Source organism: Chelonia mydas, chromosome 7 (assembly GCF_015237465.2).
Source record: "Chelonia mydas isolate rCheMyd1 chromosome 7, rCheMyd1.pri.v2, whole genome shotgun sequence".
Taxonomy (NCBI): Eukaryota; Metazoa; Chordata; order Testudines; family Cheloniidae; genus Chelonia; species Chelonia mydas.
Window position 1 is genome coordinate 4,583,530 of NC_057853.1, and position 15,377 is coordinate 4,598,906.

Sequence of the window (15,377 nt, forward strand, 5' to 3'; positions counted from 1 at the left end):
TCTGGCATGTAAATATCTTGTGATGCCAGCTACAACAGTGCCATGCAAATGCCTGTTCTCACTTTCAGGTGACACTGTAAACAAGAAGCAGGCAGCATTATCTCCTGCAAATTGTAACCAAGTTTGTTTGTCTGAGTGATTGACTGAAGCACAATTGCATGGACTTGTAGGCTCTAAAGTTTTACATTGTTTTATTTTACAATGCAAAGTTATTTTTTGTACATAATTTTACATTTGTAAGTTCAACTTTCATGATAAAGAGATTGCACTACAGTACTTGTAATGGGGGAACTGAAAAATACTCTTTGTTTTGTTTTTACAGGGAAAATATTTGTAATCAAAAATAAATATAAATGAGCACTGTACACTTTGTATTCTGTGTTGTAACTGAAATCAATATATTTGAAAATGTAGAAAAACATTCACAAACGGTATTCTATTATTGTTTAACAATGCGATTAATCATGATTAATTTTTTTAATCGCTTGACAGCCCTAATTTAAATGAAAATTTAATAAAAAAATAGTGGCAGAAACTGACAATCCCACCACAAGTAGCTTCAATGTGTGCAGCTTCCATTTCAACAGCTTCTGCCTCAGAGATTTTGCAATCAGTTCCAGGAAAGAAGAGCTGTCGGAGTATGAAAAACGCTGATGGAAAAGCCACATATAAGTGAACAATAATGCATCTTTCTATCAGAACTCACACAATCCTTAGCCCCTCTCTGGGAGTGGGGGATGATGTTTATCCTTTACTTGGCTTTTTTAACCAGCTTGCATGACAAATGGCAGGGATGGCTTTTCCATTTGTAGGGCACAATGCAAGAGTAGGGTCCCAAGCTGCCTAAGGGGGCACCCTTGTTTTTCCACTCTGCTTTTGCTGCTGGTGTCTGGATGGGGAGATCTTTTTTCTCCCTCCCAACTGGCCCTGACATTGAAGAGGATTACAGGGCAAATCCATAGGTTGCAGAGCGTGTGTAGTCTGGGGACAGCCCTAAAGAAGGTTATGATCAAGGCGCATTCCTGCCTTTCAGGATGCCAACAGTCCATTGGATAATTTTCTTATGTTCTCCTCTTCAAAGCTCACATTTAAAGATCATGTTGACAATCTGGAGGCTGTGGTATGTTTCCAGATATCTGACAATTACAAGACCCAAAACACTTGCTACTTCTCTGCTGCCCTTCATAATACATAACGTGTAAGCCTGTATGTCAGCCATAGCTGGCAAAGGATACAGGAGCTCCATGAGTTTCAGGTTCAACTTTTCAACCTGAGCAATTCCCAGCTGGATAGAGAGAGACCCTCTTACAACCGTATCATAATGGAAGGCTCACAGCTGAGATCTTCCATGAAGCTTATGCTTTTAATTAGGATAAGCACGGGCTCACCATCCTTGTTTGGGTGTAAAAGCTCACCTGCTTTTTAAATATTTCTAAAGCTACCATTAAAACAGCCTAAATATAACAAGCACACAGTTGCATCTTGGGATGAATAAATTATGTGTCCTGAATGAGGGGCTGACTGTATGTGTGAGACAGAATGTGTGAGTGGGTGGATGTATTTGTATGGAGTGTGTGAGGTGCGTGTGTGTGAAAAATTAAGCAAAACGAGGCGATACAAAAGACCAGAGCAGTGGTGACTGCTGAGGGTAACATTTCAAGCATTTTCAGCACTGAGACGCCCAAACTGGGGTGAAAGAACAGGGGCAAGCCCTGGATATTTTAAAAACCCTACTAGTGGGCCTGGAACTACCTGGGCACAATTATAAGGACATAAAAAGCCAGCCCACCAGATCTCAAAATGGGCACAAGAGTCACCTGCAGTCCTTTTAAACGTTTAAAATGACAAGTGAAGCAGCTCCAGCTGTACCAGTGGGTTCGATGCAGGAATTACTGAGTTAGGTTCTCTGGCCTGCATCGTCCAGGAGGCTCCGAATGGATGTGCGGAATGAGCCCTTCTGGCTTTAAGGACTGAAACTCATAAAAAGAAATGCCAGAAATGACAAGACACGGAACTACAGCAAAAATAAATGTTTCTGTCTCTCTGTGGTATTGACATGGCCTGCCGCACTTCACAATCTTCAGTGTATTCATCCTCACCACCCCCTGCGGAGATAGGATGGTGCTACAGTCCCCACTGGTCAACCAATGAGCTGGCTCCAGCACCGCGGGTGGCAATGGAAGCTTTGCCATTGACTTGGATAGATGAAGGATCCGACTGGAGCCTGAGCTGCCACATAGCTATTTTCAGCACAGCAGCGCTAGCCCGACTTTGCCGACCTGGGTTCGATGGCTCAGGGCTGCGGGCTGTGTAGACGTACCCAAAGGGAGTCTCCCATTGACCAGGGACTTGAACCTGGTTGTCTTAAATCCTGGACTAGCATCTAATCATGGGACCATCCTTCCTCCCCAAGGAAAGTTGTAATGAAAATAATTCAGTCTTCCTTCCACAATCTCCCCTCCACCCAGAAAAAGCTAAGTCTTTTTTTTTTTTTTTTTTAAAAACAAAGTGAATAATGACTTGTTTTTCTCTAAAGTAAGATTTGGCTACATTTAGTGAAGTTTCCAAACAACCAGACGTCGTGCGAATTTTGCTAGGCTGCAGTTTTTCAGAAATGTGACTTTTCCCTGAAATGTCTCAGTTTACCATAAAAATTTGTGAAGAACAAAGATGAGATCTTTTCCATCTCCCCCTTGGGCAATATACACTTTTTAGTTTTAATTAACATCGCTGTAATTCTTTGCTGCTCAATGAAAGAGGCCATCCAGAGTAAACACCTGCCATTGCTTGTGACTCAGTGGAATGTCACAGACAGACACCCATCAAACGACTGGGCTGCCGACACTGAGAAACATTCGACTGTAAAAAAAAAAAAAAAAGTCTGGCCAAATGTAGAAGGATATTTTCATTCTGAAGCTCTTTATAATGAGGTGGCTAGTGAGAACTTTACAGCAGATGTATTAAGTTAATATTGAATTTCAAGGCAAGAATTGAAAATAAGGATTTCCTACTAGGTGATAAAACTGTCTGTCAGAAGACCCCGGAGTACATGTCATTTCTGAGACTGGAAAACATAAGATGGAAGGAGTTGGTAGGAGGGGGAGGAAGATTACTGCTTTCTAGAATTAAAATGCTTGGATCACAGCACTTTGTTTTATTTGTTCACACAGGGCAAGGACACGGCAGGCAGCACTACTCTGCTGCAATGAGCGATAGCTTCTCTTTCTGTCACTGCAAATACGAAACACAGAAAATGATGCTACAATGGCAGGAAACCGTGCTGGTCGGCAGAGCCCTCCAGGGGGAAGAAAGTATGGGACTGGGACACCTGTCGAGCGCTACTTACTATTATTTATTGCCATTCGCGTCCCTGGGGTACGAGGTGCTTTCCCACCAGAAAACAGGCACCTTCCCTGCCCAAGCAGATACAGCTCAATCCTGCAGCGTGAGGAGTGCCGCAGTGAGGCCACTGGGTGTCGAAGGAGTTCCACGCAGTGCAGGACTGGGCCCACCCGCTGGGGGTATGGGAAACAGCTTCATTAGAATACCTCTAAACTCTCTCAAACCCCGATTCAGGAGCTCTCTCTATCAGAGCAGGATTTCAGTGACTATGTGAAGCAAGTGCTTTAGCGCTGTCCTCAGTCACAGCCTAACACAATAAAGGTGGGATGGGGCCATTTCCTGCCCACCCCTCCCTGCTGTCAGATGCACAGTGTTGCTGCTCTGCACTGGGGCTCTCTGCTAAGAGCAGCCAGCTCATCCACCCTCCTTATTGATCATAAAATCACAGAACTGGAAGGGACCTCGAGAGGTCGTCTAGTCCAGTCCCCTGCCTCATGGCAGGACTAAGTATTATCTAGACCATCCCTGACAGGTGTTTGTCCCACCTGCTCTTAAAAATCTCCAATGATGGAGATTCCACAACCTCCCTAGGCAATTTATTCCAGTGCTTAACCACTGACAGCTCGGAAGTTTTTCCTCATGTCCAACCTAAACCGCCCTTGCTGCAATTTAAGCCCATTGCTTCTCGTCCTATCCTCAGAGGTTAAGAAGAACAATTCTTCTCCCTCGTTCTTGTAACAACGTTTTATCTACTTGAAAACTGTTCTCATGTTCCCTCTCAGTCTTCTCCTTTCTAGACTAAACAAACCCAATTTTTTCAATCATTCCTCATAGGTCATGTTTTCTAGACCTTTAATCATTTTTGTTGCTCTTCTCTGGACTTTCTCCAATTTGTCCACATCTTTCCTGAAATGTGGCGCCCAGAACTGGTCACAATACTCCAGTTGAGGCCTAATCATCGCGGACGAAAGCGGAAGAATTACTTCTTGTGTCTTGCTTACAGTACTCCTGCTAATACATTCCAGAATGATGTTCGCTTTTTTTGTAACAGCGTTACACTGTTGACTCATATTTAGCTTGTGATCCACTATGACCCCCAGATCCCTTTCCACAGTACTCCTTCCTAGGCAGTCATTTCCCATTTTGTATGTGTGCAACTGATTGTTCCTTCCTAAGTGGAGTACTTTGCATTTGTCCTTATTGAATTCCATCCTGTTTACTTCAGCCCATTTCTCCAGTTTGTCCAGATCATTTTGAACTATAATCCTGCCCTCCAAAGCACTTCCAACCCCTCCTAGCTTGGTATCGTCCACAAACCTTATAAGTGTTCTCTCTATGCCTTTATCTAACTCATTGAGGAAGATATTGAACAGAACCAGACCCAGATCCGATCCCTGACGTGCAGCCTTTGGGGGTTTCCCCTTGTTTACTGCCTTCCACTCCTTGGCCACTGCTGCCGGGGAACCAAGCTCAATTTGGGGGAATACCCAAGCTCCCCTGCCCTCCTGGACAGATCATTCTCCTGTCTCCTTGACATGCTACAACTGAGCAGTGTCCAGGCAGGCTTCACTGAGGCTGCTCCTGCTTCTCAGCTTCCTCCTGGATATAACTCTCCTTTCCCTCTGGCCTCCCTCCTAAGACCTGTGCTTGGCCGTGCTTACATCTGACCGGTGGTCAGGAGATCTCCCCTGCACCAATACTCCTCCTGCAGATACCCTTCCCTGCCCACAGCATCGGCATTGCCAGTGAATGCCAGCACCCACTTCCCCACCAGCTGATCAGCCTAAGCCATCCTCCACTTGCTGGGTCACTGTGTCTCAGAAGGCTCTCCCTGCTTTGTCCTTCCTGCTACTGCCACCAAACTTGCTCCCTGTTCTCCCGCAGCTTCAAAATTATTAGTATTTTCAGCCAGCCAGAGCCTGTGTTATTCTCAGTGGGGTGCAAAGGTGCCCTGCACCTCTGGCCAGTTTGCACTGCCCACCTCACCACGCTTTAATCAACCCTACACCTTTAGAACAATGCTGCTAGGGAACTGTCTGTCTGCATTAATTCTTTACTGGTGCATATCCAACATGCCCATCCTTCCCCAGAGACCCGAGACTCCTCTTTCCATCCAATCCACTGGTATGGTCTGAGTTGCATCCCTGCATGGTTTCAAGGCCTGCCTGGGAGAAGGTTGGGGGCATTTACTGGGTTATGAGATCATTTGCCCATGCAGCTGAGGGCTCAGTGCTGAAGCATGAAAGCATTGTCCATGGCTGCCCCAGACTCTTTCATCCCGACAGCGTGCATCTCTTGGATGTCACAGCAGATGTGTTCACTGTGGGTTCTCCATGTGGGCTGAGAGCTGATTGTACCGATACAGATAGGGTATATCAGCTAGCCTGACGCCTAGTGACATCCATGGCAGTGGGCACAGGTTCAAGGGACAATAAGTATATTGGGTGGTGCTGGCTGGTTTATCCAAACACAAAGACATTGGGGTTTTTGCCATTTCTCTACAAATTGCACCAAACCTCCTTCAGAGCACAGGGGAGAGGCTCTGCGAGAAGACCCGAGATCTCATGTGAGAGTCAGTGGTTTCTTCATGCAGCAACTGGCACAGGGTGGCAAGCCTTGGTTTTAAGAGGGTGAGTTAAGCCAGGTTTGGTTTTCAGACATCAAAAATGGGGAATGCTGGTGACAGCTTGGGGTGGCCATTGCCGTCTCCCCTTCCACAGCGGCCAGGACAGGTTGCCTCCCAGTAGTCATCCTGCGTACAGTTCCACGGCTTAATCAAGCCGCAGCCACTTGGTCGAAATCCAAATATCCGTCCGCCTCCCATTGCTCTTGGCAATTCCGACATGGAGATAGGGATTCCATTCACACAGCAGTAGAAGGGAACAGCACACGCCAAACCATTCAGTGTAAACAGTGTGATGTGGTGTGAGAGGTGCAGCATCCACCAAGGAGCAGCTGGGATTCGCAGAGAAGGAAGAATTGCACATTACACTGTCTACCCAGGCTGACGCTGGCACTTCCGATGCCTGAAAATCTGCCGCCTCCACAACCTCTGCTGTTGGCACAGGAGCAGACTCAGACTCTTCTGCAAGGCGCACTAAGATGAAGGAAGACAGCCAGTCTCAGCCCGCCACCCCTCTCTGCAAGAGAGGGACTCCTGGTGAAAACGAACACTGCCCGTGGTTTTGTTCTAACGGCACTGGTGTGTTCAAGGGGATTCTAGGGCAGTGAGGGGGAAGCAACAGGACAAGGGAACACGGGACAAAGAACCACCGAAACACAAAGAAAGGGGGGATTAGTCTCACAGAGTTAAACAAAAGAGAAGGGAGAAGGCACGCATGCCTGAGTTTACAGGGACAGTCAGTTCGTGATGAATCAACTGCAAGATATTGCGGAAGATCTCTTCATGGCAAACACGACTCTACAGTCCCACCAAGGTGAGTGACACCGAGGGAGCTGTGCTGGTGACAACGAGATGAGTGGGAGCTGTACGTGGTCTTACTTCTTCTAAAATTCCCAGAAATTTGAGATGGGAGAATACAAATCCTGGTCCAGGGAAATCTGGCCGAGACATGAAATTCATACTTAAATGATTTCATAGAGGCCTGTGGAATGAGAGGTCATACCAGTACTATTAGGTCATGGGATGGACTCTACATGTGAGAATACTGATAATGTGTAACTGTAATGAGCGCGAGGTCTCCTGCCCACTCTCAGTTGAATTACTAGTGATTACAAGATACAGAGGCTTTACGTGTGTTTGTAATGGGGCCTGATGGGCCAAATTTTCAAAGAAGTTTCCAAAGCACATTCACAAAATTATTCACACACATAGGTAGGTGCAAAGGAGGTATTTGTGCAGCCATTTGGGAGTAGAAATAGAGTCACAGAAAAATAGAAATGAAGGGCTGGAAGGGACCTCAACAGGTCATCAGGTCAAAAACATAAAACCTGTTTTTAAGCCCACATGAAAAGTTTTAGTGTTGCAAAGAGATGTCCTTGCGAATTTTATGGGGTCCATTTTCAGAGGACCTTTGAAAATTGGCCCTTGTGTTTCTTTTCTCTGCAGTTATCAAAACAAATGGGTAATACAGCTTGGCACTGGTAAAACTTAGTTGCTAACAAGACAAGATTTGTAATCTGTATTCATACAAGAATACCATTCACATCCATTCTGTTGCCAGAAAAGCAGTCAACGTTACAGGTCAGCGTTTAGTGGGAGGAGCAGTGTTTTAGCTCTGCGATGTTTCTTAGAAATGAAATGTGGTTTCAGAGGCTTGGTGCACGGTGCTGAGAATTTATACCCTCATGCCATTATTTTCCTATCCTCTCTTCTTTCAGAAGCAATATGGGACTGTCCAAGTTTCATATTATATTGCTTCTTGAAACGTGCAGCTCCATAGCTGCTAATGATGGTAGGGTTTGAAACACATATGTGATAACCCTTCTTTTGACTATGAAAGGTAGACAAATAGTGCAATCCCCCCTCCCTTCAAATGTTGCTCGGAAGAGTACCTCCAACACCTAACGTGCAGAAAGGTGGAATGTTGTTGCTGAGGCGTGCTGTCAAGGCTCCTAAGCTGTTACAGCTGCTCAGTACTTCTGTCCTTGGAGCTCCGGAGTTATTAGCACTAGCAGAGACCGCAGCCTGCTAGCTCAGCAGACCTCGATGTTACTCATAGAGAAAGACCATAGGTACAGTTGGGTGACAAAGGCGCTGGGCCAGGTTTATTGCCCTCAACGCACAGTCCTAACGACTCACACAACTTGCACAAGTCCATTAATATGAGTGCCCTGTGGCAAGGAGAGGCTCAGTCAGCAGTGGGAGTTTCTGCTGTCCCCTTGGCCACCTAAAGGATTAAGGCGAGGTACCGCAACACTTATAGAACGAGACAAACAAGTTGCGTGCGACTACACACTTTTCACGTCATCTGTTTGTTACCTCCCCTGGTACCTTGTTCCTGATATTTTGGACAAAACACTGCTATTCATTATTCTGTCAAACTATCTTACCTTGTACTAGATTGGGGTGTATTTGTACTAGCCTTCTGTAATGTATTTATGCAAATATCTACTGCCTGGTACTTCTTAGGAGTGCCTATGTTTTAGTAACACTATCAGCAACTTTGCCAAGTTCATGTTCCGGACAGTAAACTTTTAAGGATCTGCTTTAATACATGGCCTGACTTTGGTTCACAGCCTCTAGTTCAGGCCTCAGGTCTTGCACCAGGCTCTGTGCTCCAGACTCTTCCTTTCTACTACAATATGGTGTTTGAATATCTTTTAACTTTATTACAGCATGGTAATCCAATGTTATCAGCTATTTACGTTAAGCTTTGTGTGTACGTAGTAAGCTGTTTGCTTATTTTTTGAGCTCTTAAAGTGTTAAAATAGGATAGAAAGAAAGGGTTATTCCCCAAATAATCTATTAGAAGTCCTGAATGAGTTTACAGTAAAACATAGGAAACCAAACAAAAAAACAAAAGAAACAGATTTTCTCTACTTACAGTAAATGACAAAAAAGAAGAAAACAATGTCCCTTCATCATATCTGGACAGTTTGGCCAGGACTCCTTCCAGAATGGTGACAAACTATTGAAAAGGAAAATATTTCAGTCACTTTTAAACATAGAGGGAGTGATTCTGATCTAATTTATAATGGGTTAAATCAGGATTAATGCCAACAAAATCAAGGTTTACAATGATGTAAGTGAGAGCAGGACCAAGCTCAGACTGTCTATAACCGATAACCTGCGCTCTAAGCTCAGAACGATGTCTTGCATAGCATTTATGCAAAGAATGAATGTCACAAACCTTTTTTGGCACTACACAGCTTACCTCTAATGATATAAATCACTCGGATGATATTGGTAACCTTGTCTCCTTTCTGGGTAATGTTGGAGAGCTTCTGCTCCCTCTAGTGGGAGCCAATGAACACCCGCTCCTAAGAGGGGAGGTCAGATGGCTCATGCTCCAGTGAGAGGGATCAAGGAGGTGCCATGTGGTCTGTCTTGCTGGAGACTCAGACTGGCATATGTTGGGAGACTATGTTTAAAGGTCTTCACATTGAGTAACAGTAATGGCTGACATCTGGGTTGCAATATTGCTCTCAGTTTGAAACTAGAGAACAAGCAGTTTGGACATGTATCCTACCTACTTATGTATCTATCCTAGTATTTATCGCCATGATATTTCAGAGCTGAGAGATGAGCACATCTAAATTTAAGCATCTGAAATATCAGACCACTCTCATTAAAAATCAATTTCCATACAAGTGAACATATTTTGTAATGTGTTTCTTGGCACCATAATGCCATAGACTGCCCCAACCAAGATCAGAACCATGCTAGATGCTGCATATGCATGTAGACAGGTTTCAGAGTAACAGCCGTGTTAGTCTGTATTCGCAAAAAGAAAAGGAGGACTTGTGGCACCTTAGAGACTAACCAATTTATTTGAGCATAAGCTTTCGTGAGCTACAGCTCACTTCATCAGATGCATACTGTGGAAAATACAGAAGCTGTTTTTATACATTGTCTGTGTGTATAAAAACATCTTCTGTATTTTCCACAGTATGCAGCCGATGAAGTGAGCTGTAGCTCACGGAAGCTTATGCTCAAATAAATTGGTTAGTCTCTAAGGTGCCACAAGTCCTCCTTTTCATATGCCTGTAGAGTCCCAAAGAGCTCACGACCTAAATAGTCATCTTGGAATGTTTCCTGGTACCACAACATCATTGACCAACTTGTTAAATGAGCCTCAAAATAGCCCCTACAAACAAGAATACAATTTTATGAGCACAACTTTTTGCATGTGTTTGGTGTGTCAATGGGACAGATGTCTTCATGGTCTATGCAGAGGGAAATCCTTCTATCAGTATGTAATAGCACCCCCTAGGGAGTGCAGTTTGTGTGCGTGACTGTGGGTGTCTGTGAACACAAGATGGTGGACACAAATCCATAGATGCTTCCTTAAAAAACTTTGTATTTTTTGGCCCCGTTTGTCAATCCTGCTCAATGGCGTATTGTATTCCAGGCAACTCCCAATCATCAGAGAGTCATGATGAAAGGAATGAGTGATGCACAATCTTTCCCGCGAGAAACAACAAGCCAATTCAACTTCTTAATGTGTCACATTTTAATGGAAATGCACATATAAAAAAAAGTGATGTTAACAGTGAATCATTTCACCTGAAGCTGAAGGTTACCTTTGCCACTAAGAGTGTTATCATTTCTTTGACGGTTTCTTCAATTAGTTCATCTATTTTTGAATGGTACTGGTGCTAAGAAAAAAAAAAAGAGAAAAGGCAGAGGTAAATATTAGCATTGATCCAAGTGATGGCACTGTGATTATTAGCCTCTTCCTTTGGTAAATAGAATTTGTAATAGTATCAGCTAAGAAACAAACAGTTTATTACCTTCTGCTCCACTGATGTGGATCGTAATCACTTACATTTATACAGGATTTTTAATTCAGAAGAATCTGATCGCACTTTCAAAGCATGGGCAAACCTCTGAAATATGCACACAGCTTCACTGACACCAACAGAAGCCAGTGCTTAATTTGGTGCCAGGGCTCAAGCAATTTTTTTTACATTCATACCTGATGCAGCAAGCCCAGAGGTGCTGGAGCTATGAACTGCCAAGCCCAGAGGTGCCGGGTCTCAGCCCTAGAAAATCATGGCTGGGATGATTTAGTTGGGGATTGGTCCTGCTTCGAGCAGGGGGTTGGACTAGATGACCTCCTGAGGTCCCTTCCAACCCTGATATTCTATGATTCTATGAAATTAAACACTGATAGGAACTAAACGTGTGTGTCAAAGGGGGGTCTTTGGCCCTTATATCCCATGTGTACAAATATAATACTTACTGCATCTAGGGCTTTCTACAGTGTGGTACCAATGTTAACGAATTCATTTTATAAAGGAATAATTTAACTGCCTATTGAAATGCAGCCATCACTGGGATAGAATGTGGCAATTTTCCCAGGGCACAGCCACGCCCCCTTGGAGCTTAGGAAAGGCAGTGATGGCCTTCTGCAGAAGGAACGGTAAGGGTGACATTTTAAAGAAAAGAGGCCGTAACTGGAATATCCTGAACCATTTGAGGAACGCCACAGCACTTGTGCTATAGAATCTGTTAGGCTCCGTTTCAGCAAAGCACTTTGGGTATGGCTGTACTGCCTCTGGGGACTGAGCTCCCAGCCTGGGTCCAGAGACGTGTGCTAGCAGGGTTTTGAGTTAGCACGCTAAGAATAGCTGTGTAGATGTTGCTTTGACATTGCAGCTCAGGCTGGGGCCTGGGCTCTGAAGCCGGGGGTGCCTTGGGGTGTCTAAACAGCTATTTTTAGTGCACTAGTGCAAGCCCTGCTTGTGCAAGTCAGTGGTGCTGGGCTGGGAAGCTCATTTCCAGACGCAGTGGACACAGACCCTTTAGCATGTGTTCAAGTTAAGTGGCACAGAAGCAAGTGCTTAAAGTTAAGCACTTGTTTAAATGCTTGTTGAATTGAGCCTGTATGATCATAACAGAATCAAGATCTGTGTTTCGTCTCCTGCACCTCCATCAGCACAGTACCACTCTGCTAGTACCATTCTGGCCCACTGGTTCAGCACTGGTGCCCTGGAAATAGCGCCACCTACTGATTGACCAGTACCAGTCCTTGGAGCACCAAGGTTTTTCCACGGCACCTCCCGTCCAATACCAACTGGACCAAACCTCACTTAGCTTTTGAGCTTTGATGCAACCACAGTTCAAGGTGGTCTGGCTATAATAGATACAAAATATTTTTTGGCTAATGTAGAAAAACTTCAGTTAGAGGATTTAATTATCAAAAAGCTACAGCATATTCTTATCTTCAATAAACTGAAAAATATATATTTTCCAACATAAAACATTTGATTTTTAAATAAAAAATGTAAAGCATTGATCTTAGTCCCTTGTTTGTACTAATATTGTTTTAAAAGGTTAACATCAAATGACATTGAAAGAAACAAATCTGCTGTAAACACTAATCATGCTTTGGGAAAACAAAGGCCATGAGGGCAATTAAAAGTGTTGGACACTGGTCCCTTAACATTTACTAAGTAGTTTCTATTTACTAGGTAGTTTGAGCTGCTCTATATTTTCTTTTGCAATAAAACAATAACATGTGATTACAGGAACTTGGAAAAAAGAAAAAAAATGTAAGACACACTTACCCACTCTTTAGCAAACTTTCAGATGATTGGGGACAGAAATTAAGAGGAAGGTGCAGAAAACAGGAAAAAGAACACATGAAAATAAATAATAAATAACATAATTTTTTTTAAAAAAAGGGGACCTAATTCAATGGGGCCACGAAAAAAGCAGCAGCTTGCACAGAAACAATAAGCAATGGGAAATGAAACGTGAATAAAAACTCATTTAACTGAAATACCAGAGATCGTTACCTGTAATATTTTTAGGAGACAAAAGCGGGGGAGGAGGAAATGATCTTGCACAGAACACATTCTGTACGTCTCCGATAACAAAGTACAAGGACTTGTTTTCATTGTACTTGGAAGCCAGACAGCAACAATATGTAAAATTTTACAGCTGAGTTTCAATGTAGGTGAACCTGAATTAAAGACTGGACTTGAGATTATCAGTCTTGGCACTGGACTAGGGCAGTTGTGTCAAGTGGTGCAGCCTCTGACATCCAAAATCTAGCATTCCTCACAAGCCAGATTAAGAAGTAATAGAGTGAGCATTTGGCTGAACCATGGGGACAGACCAAATGAAGATGAGAGCCCCAAATACCAGGATGGTGCTTGCCCACTTCTATATGGGCAATTTAGTGGCTGGGGGAATTTAGTGGCAAAAACTATTTTTCTATAAACAAACATTTGCCTCCTGAAGAATTTTTGTTTCAATGTCCTGCTTTGTGGGTCCAAAATCTGTATCAATGCCTTATAGTAACTATAGTTACATGACAAATATTCTTATATATGTAGTGTGACAGGGTCAGGCCAGATGGCTACAGGAGAGTGATAGAAGGCAGATATATTAGCCCCAGGTTAAGTAAGTCCCTTTTCCCTGGGTAAAGTAACAGGGAAGGTTCCAGAACAATCAGGAACTTTCTGGAAACAATTAAGGCAGACAGGCTGATTAGAACACCTGCAGCCAATCAAGAAGCTGCTAGAATCAACTAAGGCAGGCTAATCAGGGCACCTGGGTTTAAAAAGGAGCTCACTTCAGTTTGTGGTGTGCATGCAGGAGCTGGGAGCAAGAGGCGCAAGAAGCTGAGAGTGAGAAGGCGTACTACTGGAAGACTGAGAAGTACAAGCATTAAGAGACATCAGGAGGAAGGTCCTGCGGTGAGAATAAAGAAGGTGTCGGGAGGAGGCCATGGGGAAGTAGTCCAGGGAGTTGTAGCTGTCACGCAGCTGTTGCAGGAGCCACTGTAGACAGCTGCAATCCACAGGGCCCTGGGCTGGAGCCGGAGTAGAGGGCGGGCCTGGGTTCCCCCCATCCCTCCATCCCCCCAACTCCCTATTTAATACCAGAGGAGTTGAACTGGACTGTGGGTTCCACCAGAGGGGAAGGTCCCTGGCCTGTTCCCCGGATCCATCTGAGTGAACGGCAGATTTGAGCCACCAAAGTGGCCAAGCTGAGGGCTGCTGTGAATCTCCGAGGCGAACAAATCCGCCAATAAGCGCAGGACCCACCAAGGCAGAGCAGGAACTTTGTCACAGTAGCTACATTTCATTTACTCATCAGAACCTATTTGGCAGTACTTTAAAATCTGGAGATCTCACACCAATCAGGAAAGGCAGCTGCAACTGCTGAGCACAAAGGTGCACCCAGAGGAGCTTGGTTGAATCCAGAGGGTGCATCCCCCATCTTGGACCAGGACCTGTATGAAGTGATGGTGAATAGGAATGGATTTCGGCATGTATCTGGAGGGGTGGAGTTTTCTCCATGTTCTCCTCCCCCTGACTGCATCTTCTATCTGTTGGGAAGTCCTGGAAACAGAGCAGAAGGCATCTGTGGAATGTGACAACTCCCGTATGGGTGGGGAAGGCTCCACCCACATCTGGGAGAGAGATTGGCCAGGTGCCATGTGGAACGGAGAAGGCAGCGAGAGGACGATGAAGCTGGGAAGTGCAGCTGAGGGTCTGATGGAGCACAGCAGTGCTGTGAGTCGGGATGGTGCAGGCAGAATAGGAGGTGGTGGAAAGGGAGTCTGATTGGGTGCTGGAGCTTGAGGTTGGGGGAAGGGAGGTATTGAGAGGATGGTGAATTAAAGCCACAGACAACAGAGGTGTCTGCTTGCACCTGCCTGATACAGCTATAGGCTGGCAAGGGGGCGTCTGACCTGCGCCCCACTGATCTGTCCCAAACATCCCCCAAGTTTGACAGCCATTTGAGAAACAGAACGCAGTGTGCGTCAGATCTCGTCTGAGCAGGGGCTAGCGGCTGTCCGGGAGAAGTGTTTCCAGCAGTAAACAATGGCAGTACGATCCATAGGCAGAATCTGAGAAGTTCTTTCCATGCTTGCTGGAGGTGGGGGTGCCATCTCCCTTGTTTGTGATCTTCAGAATTACTATTACTGCTCAGTTTCATTTTGGGAGGTAGAGACTTGTCCACCTCCTCTGCATCCTTCCTCCTGAGGTGTAAGTTTCTCCATCTCTTTCCTGCGGGAACATATGCTCTCCTTTCTGCTGCAATTTCCCCATGCGGGATCTCTGTATCTCCAGTAGCCACTACCATGTTTGCAGATATTTACTAAGGGTGGCGGATGACTGGTGGAATGCCGGGGAGCAGCATGCCAGTGTTGCAAGTAGTGTCTTCAGCACACCCTAGTGGAAGCAACTCGGAGGATGTAATCCTTTTGGGTACCAAGTAAGTGCAGAACAATGAAGCTTGCATCAAATGCTATAGACACTAACAGAGCTATGGAATTTGGGCATGTGCACTAATTTTTGAGCGTGATTCTGTGCACACCTAACTCAACTCCAGCGTGTGCACAGAGAGTGGGATTACATGGGAAAATGCAAAGCAAGACTCGTCACGTCGG

The 15,377-nt window shown here is 44.8% G+C and overlaps 1 protein-coding gene across 24 annotated transcripts in view; it reads right to left on the bottom strand.

Moving 5' to 3' along the window:
* Window positions 1–15,377, bottom strand: part of CADPS (calcium dependent secretion activator) — a 372,276-nt gene that overhangs the window by 36,416 nt on the left and 320,483 nt on the right. For all 24 annotated transcript variants that reach the window (XM_037904776.2, XM_037904781.2, XM_037904775.2 and 21 more), the window contains 2 exons: window positions 10,549–10,623; window positions 8,850–8,933 (listed from right to left, as the gene is read on the bottom strand). In XM_037904776.2, the coding sequence (XP_037760704.1) occupies window positions 8,850–8,933; window positions 10,549–10,623 (159 nt within the window). The remainder of the gene's footprint in view (window positions 1–8,849; window positions 8,934–10,548; window positions 10,624–15,377) is intronic.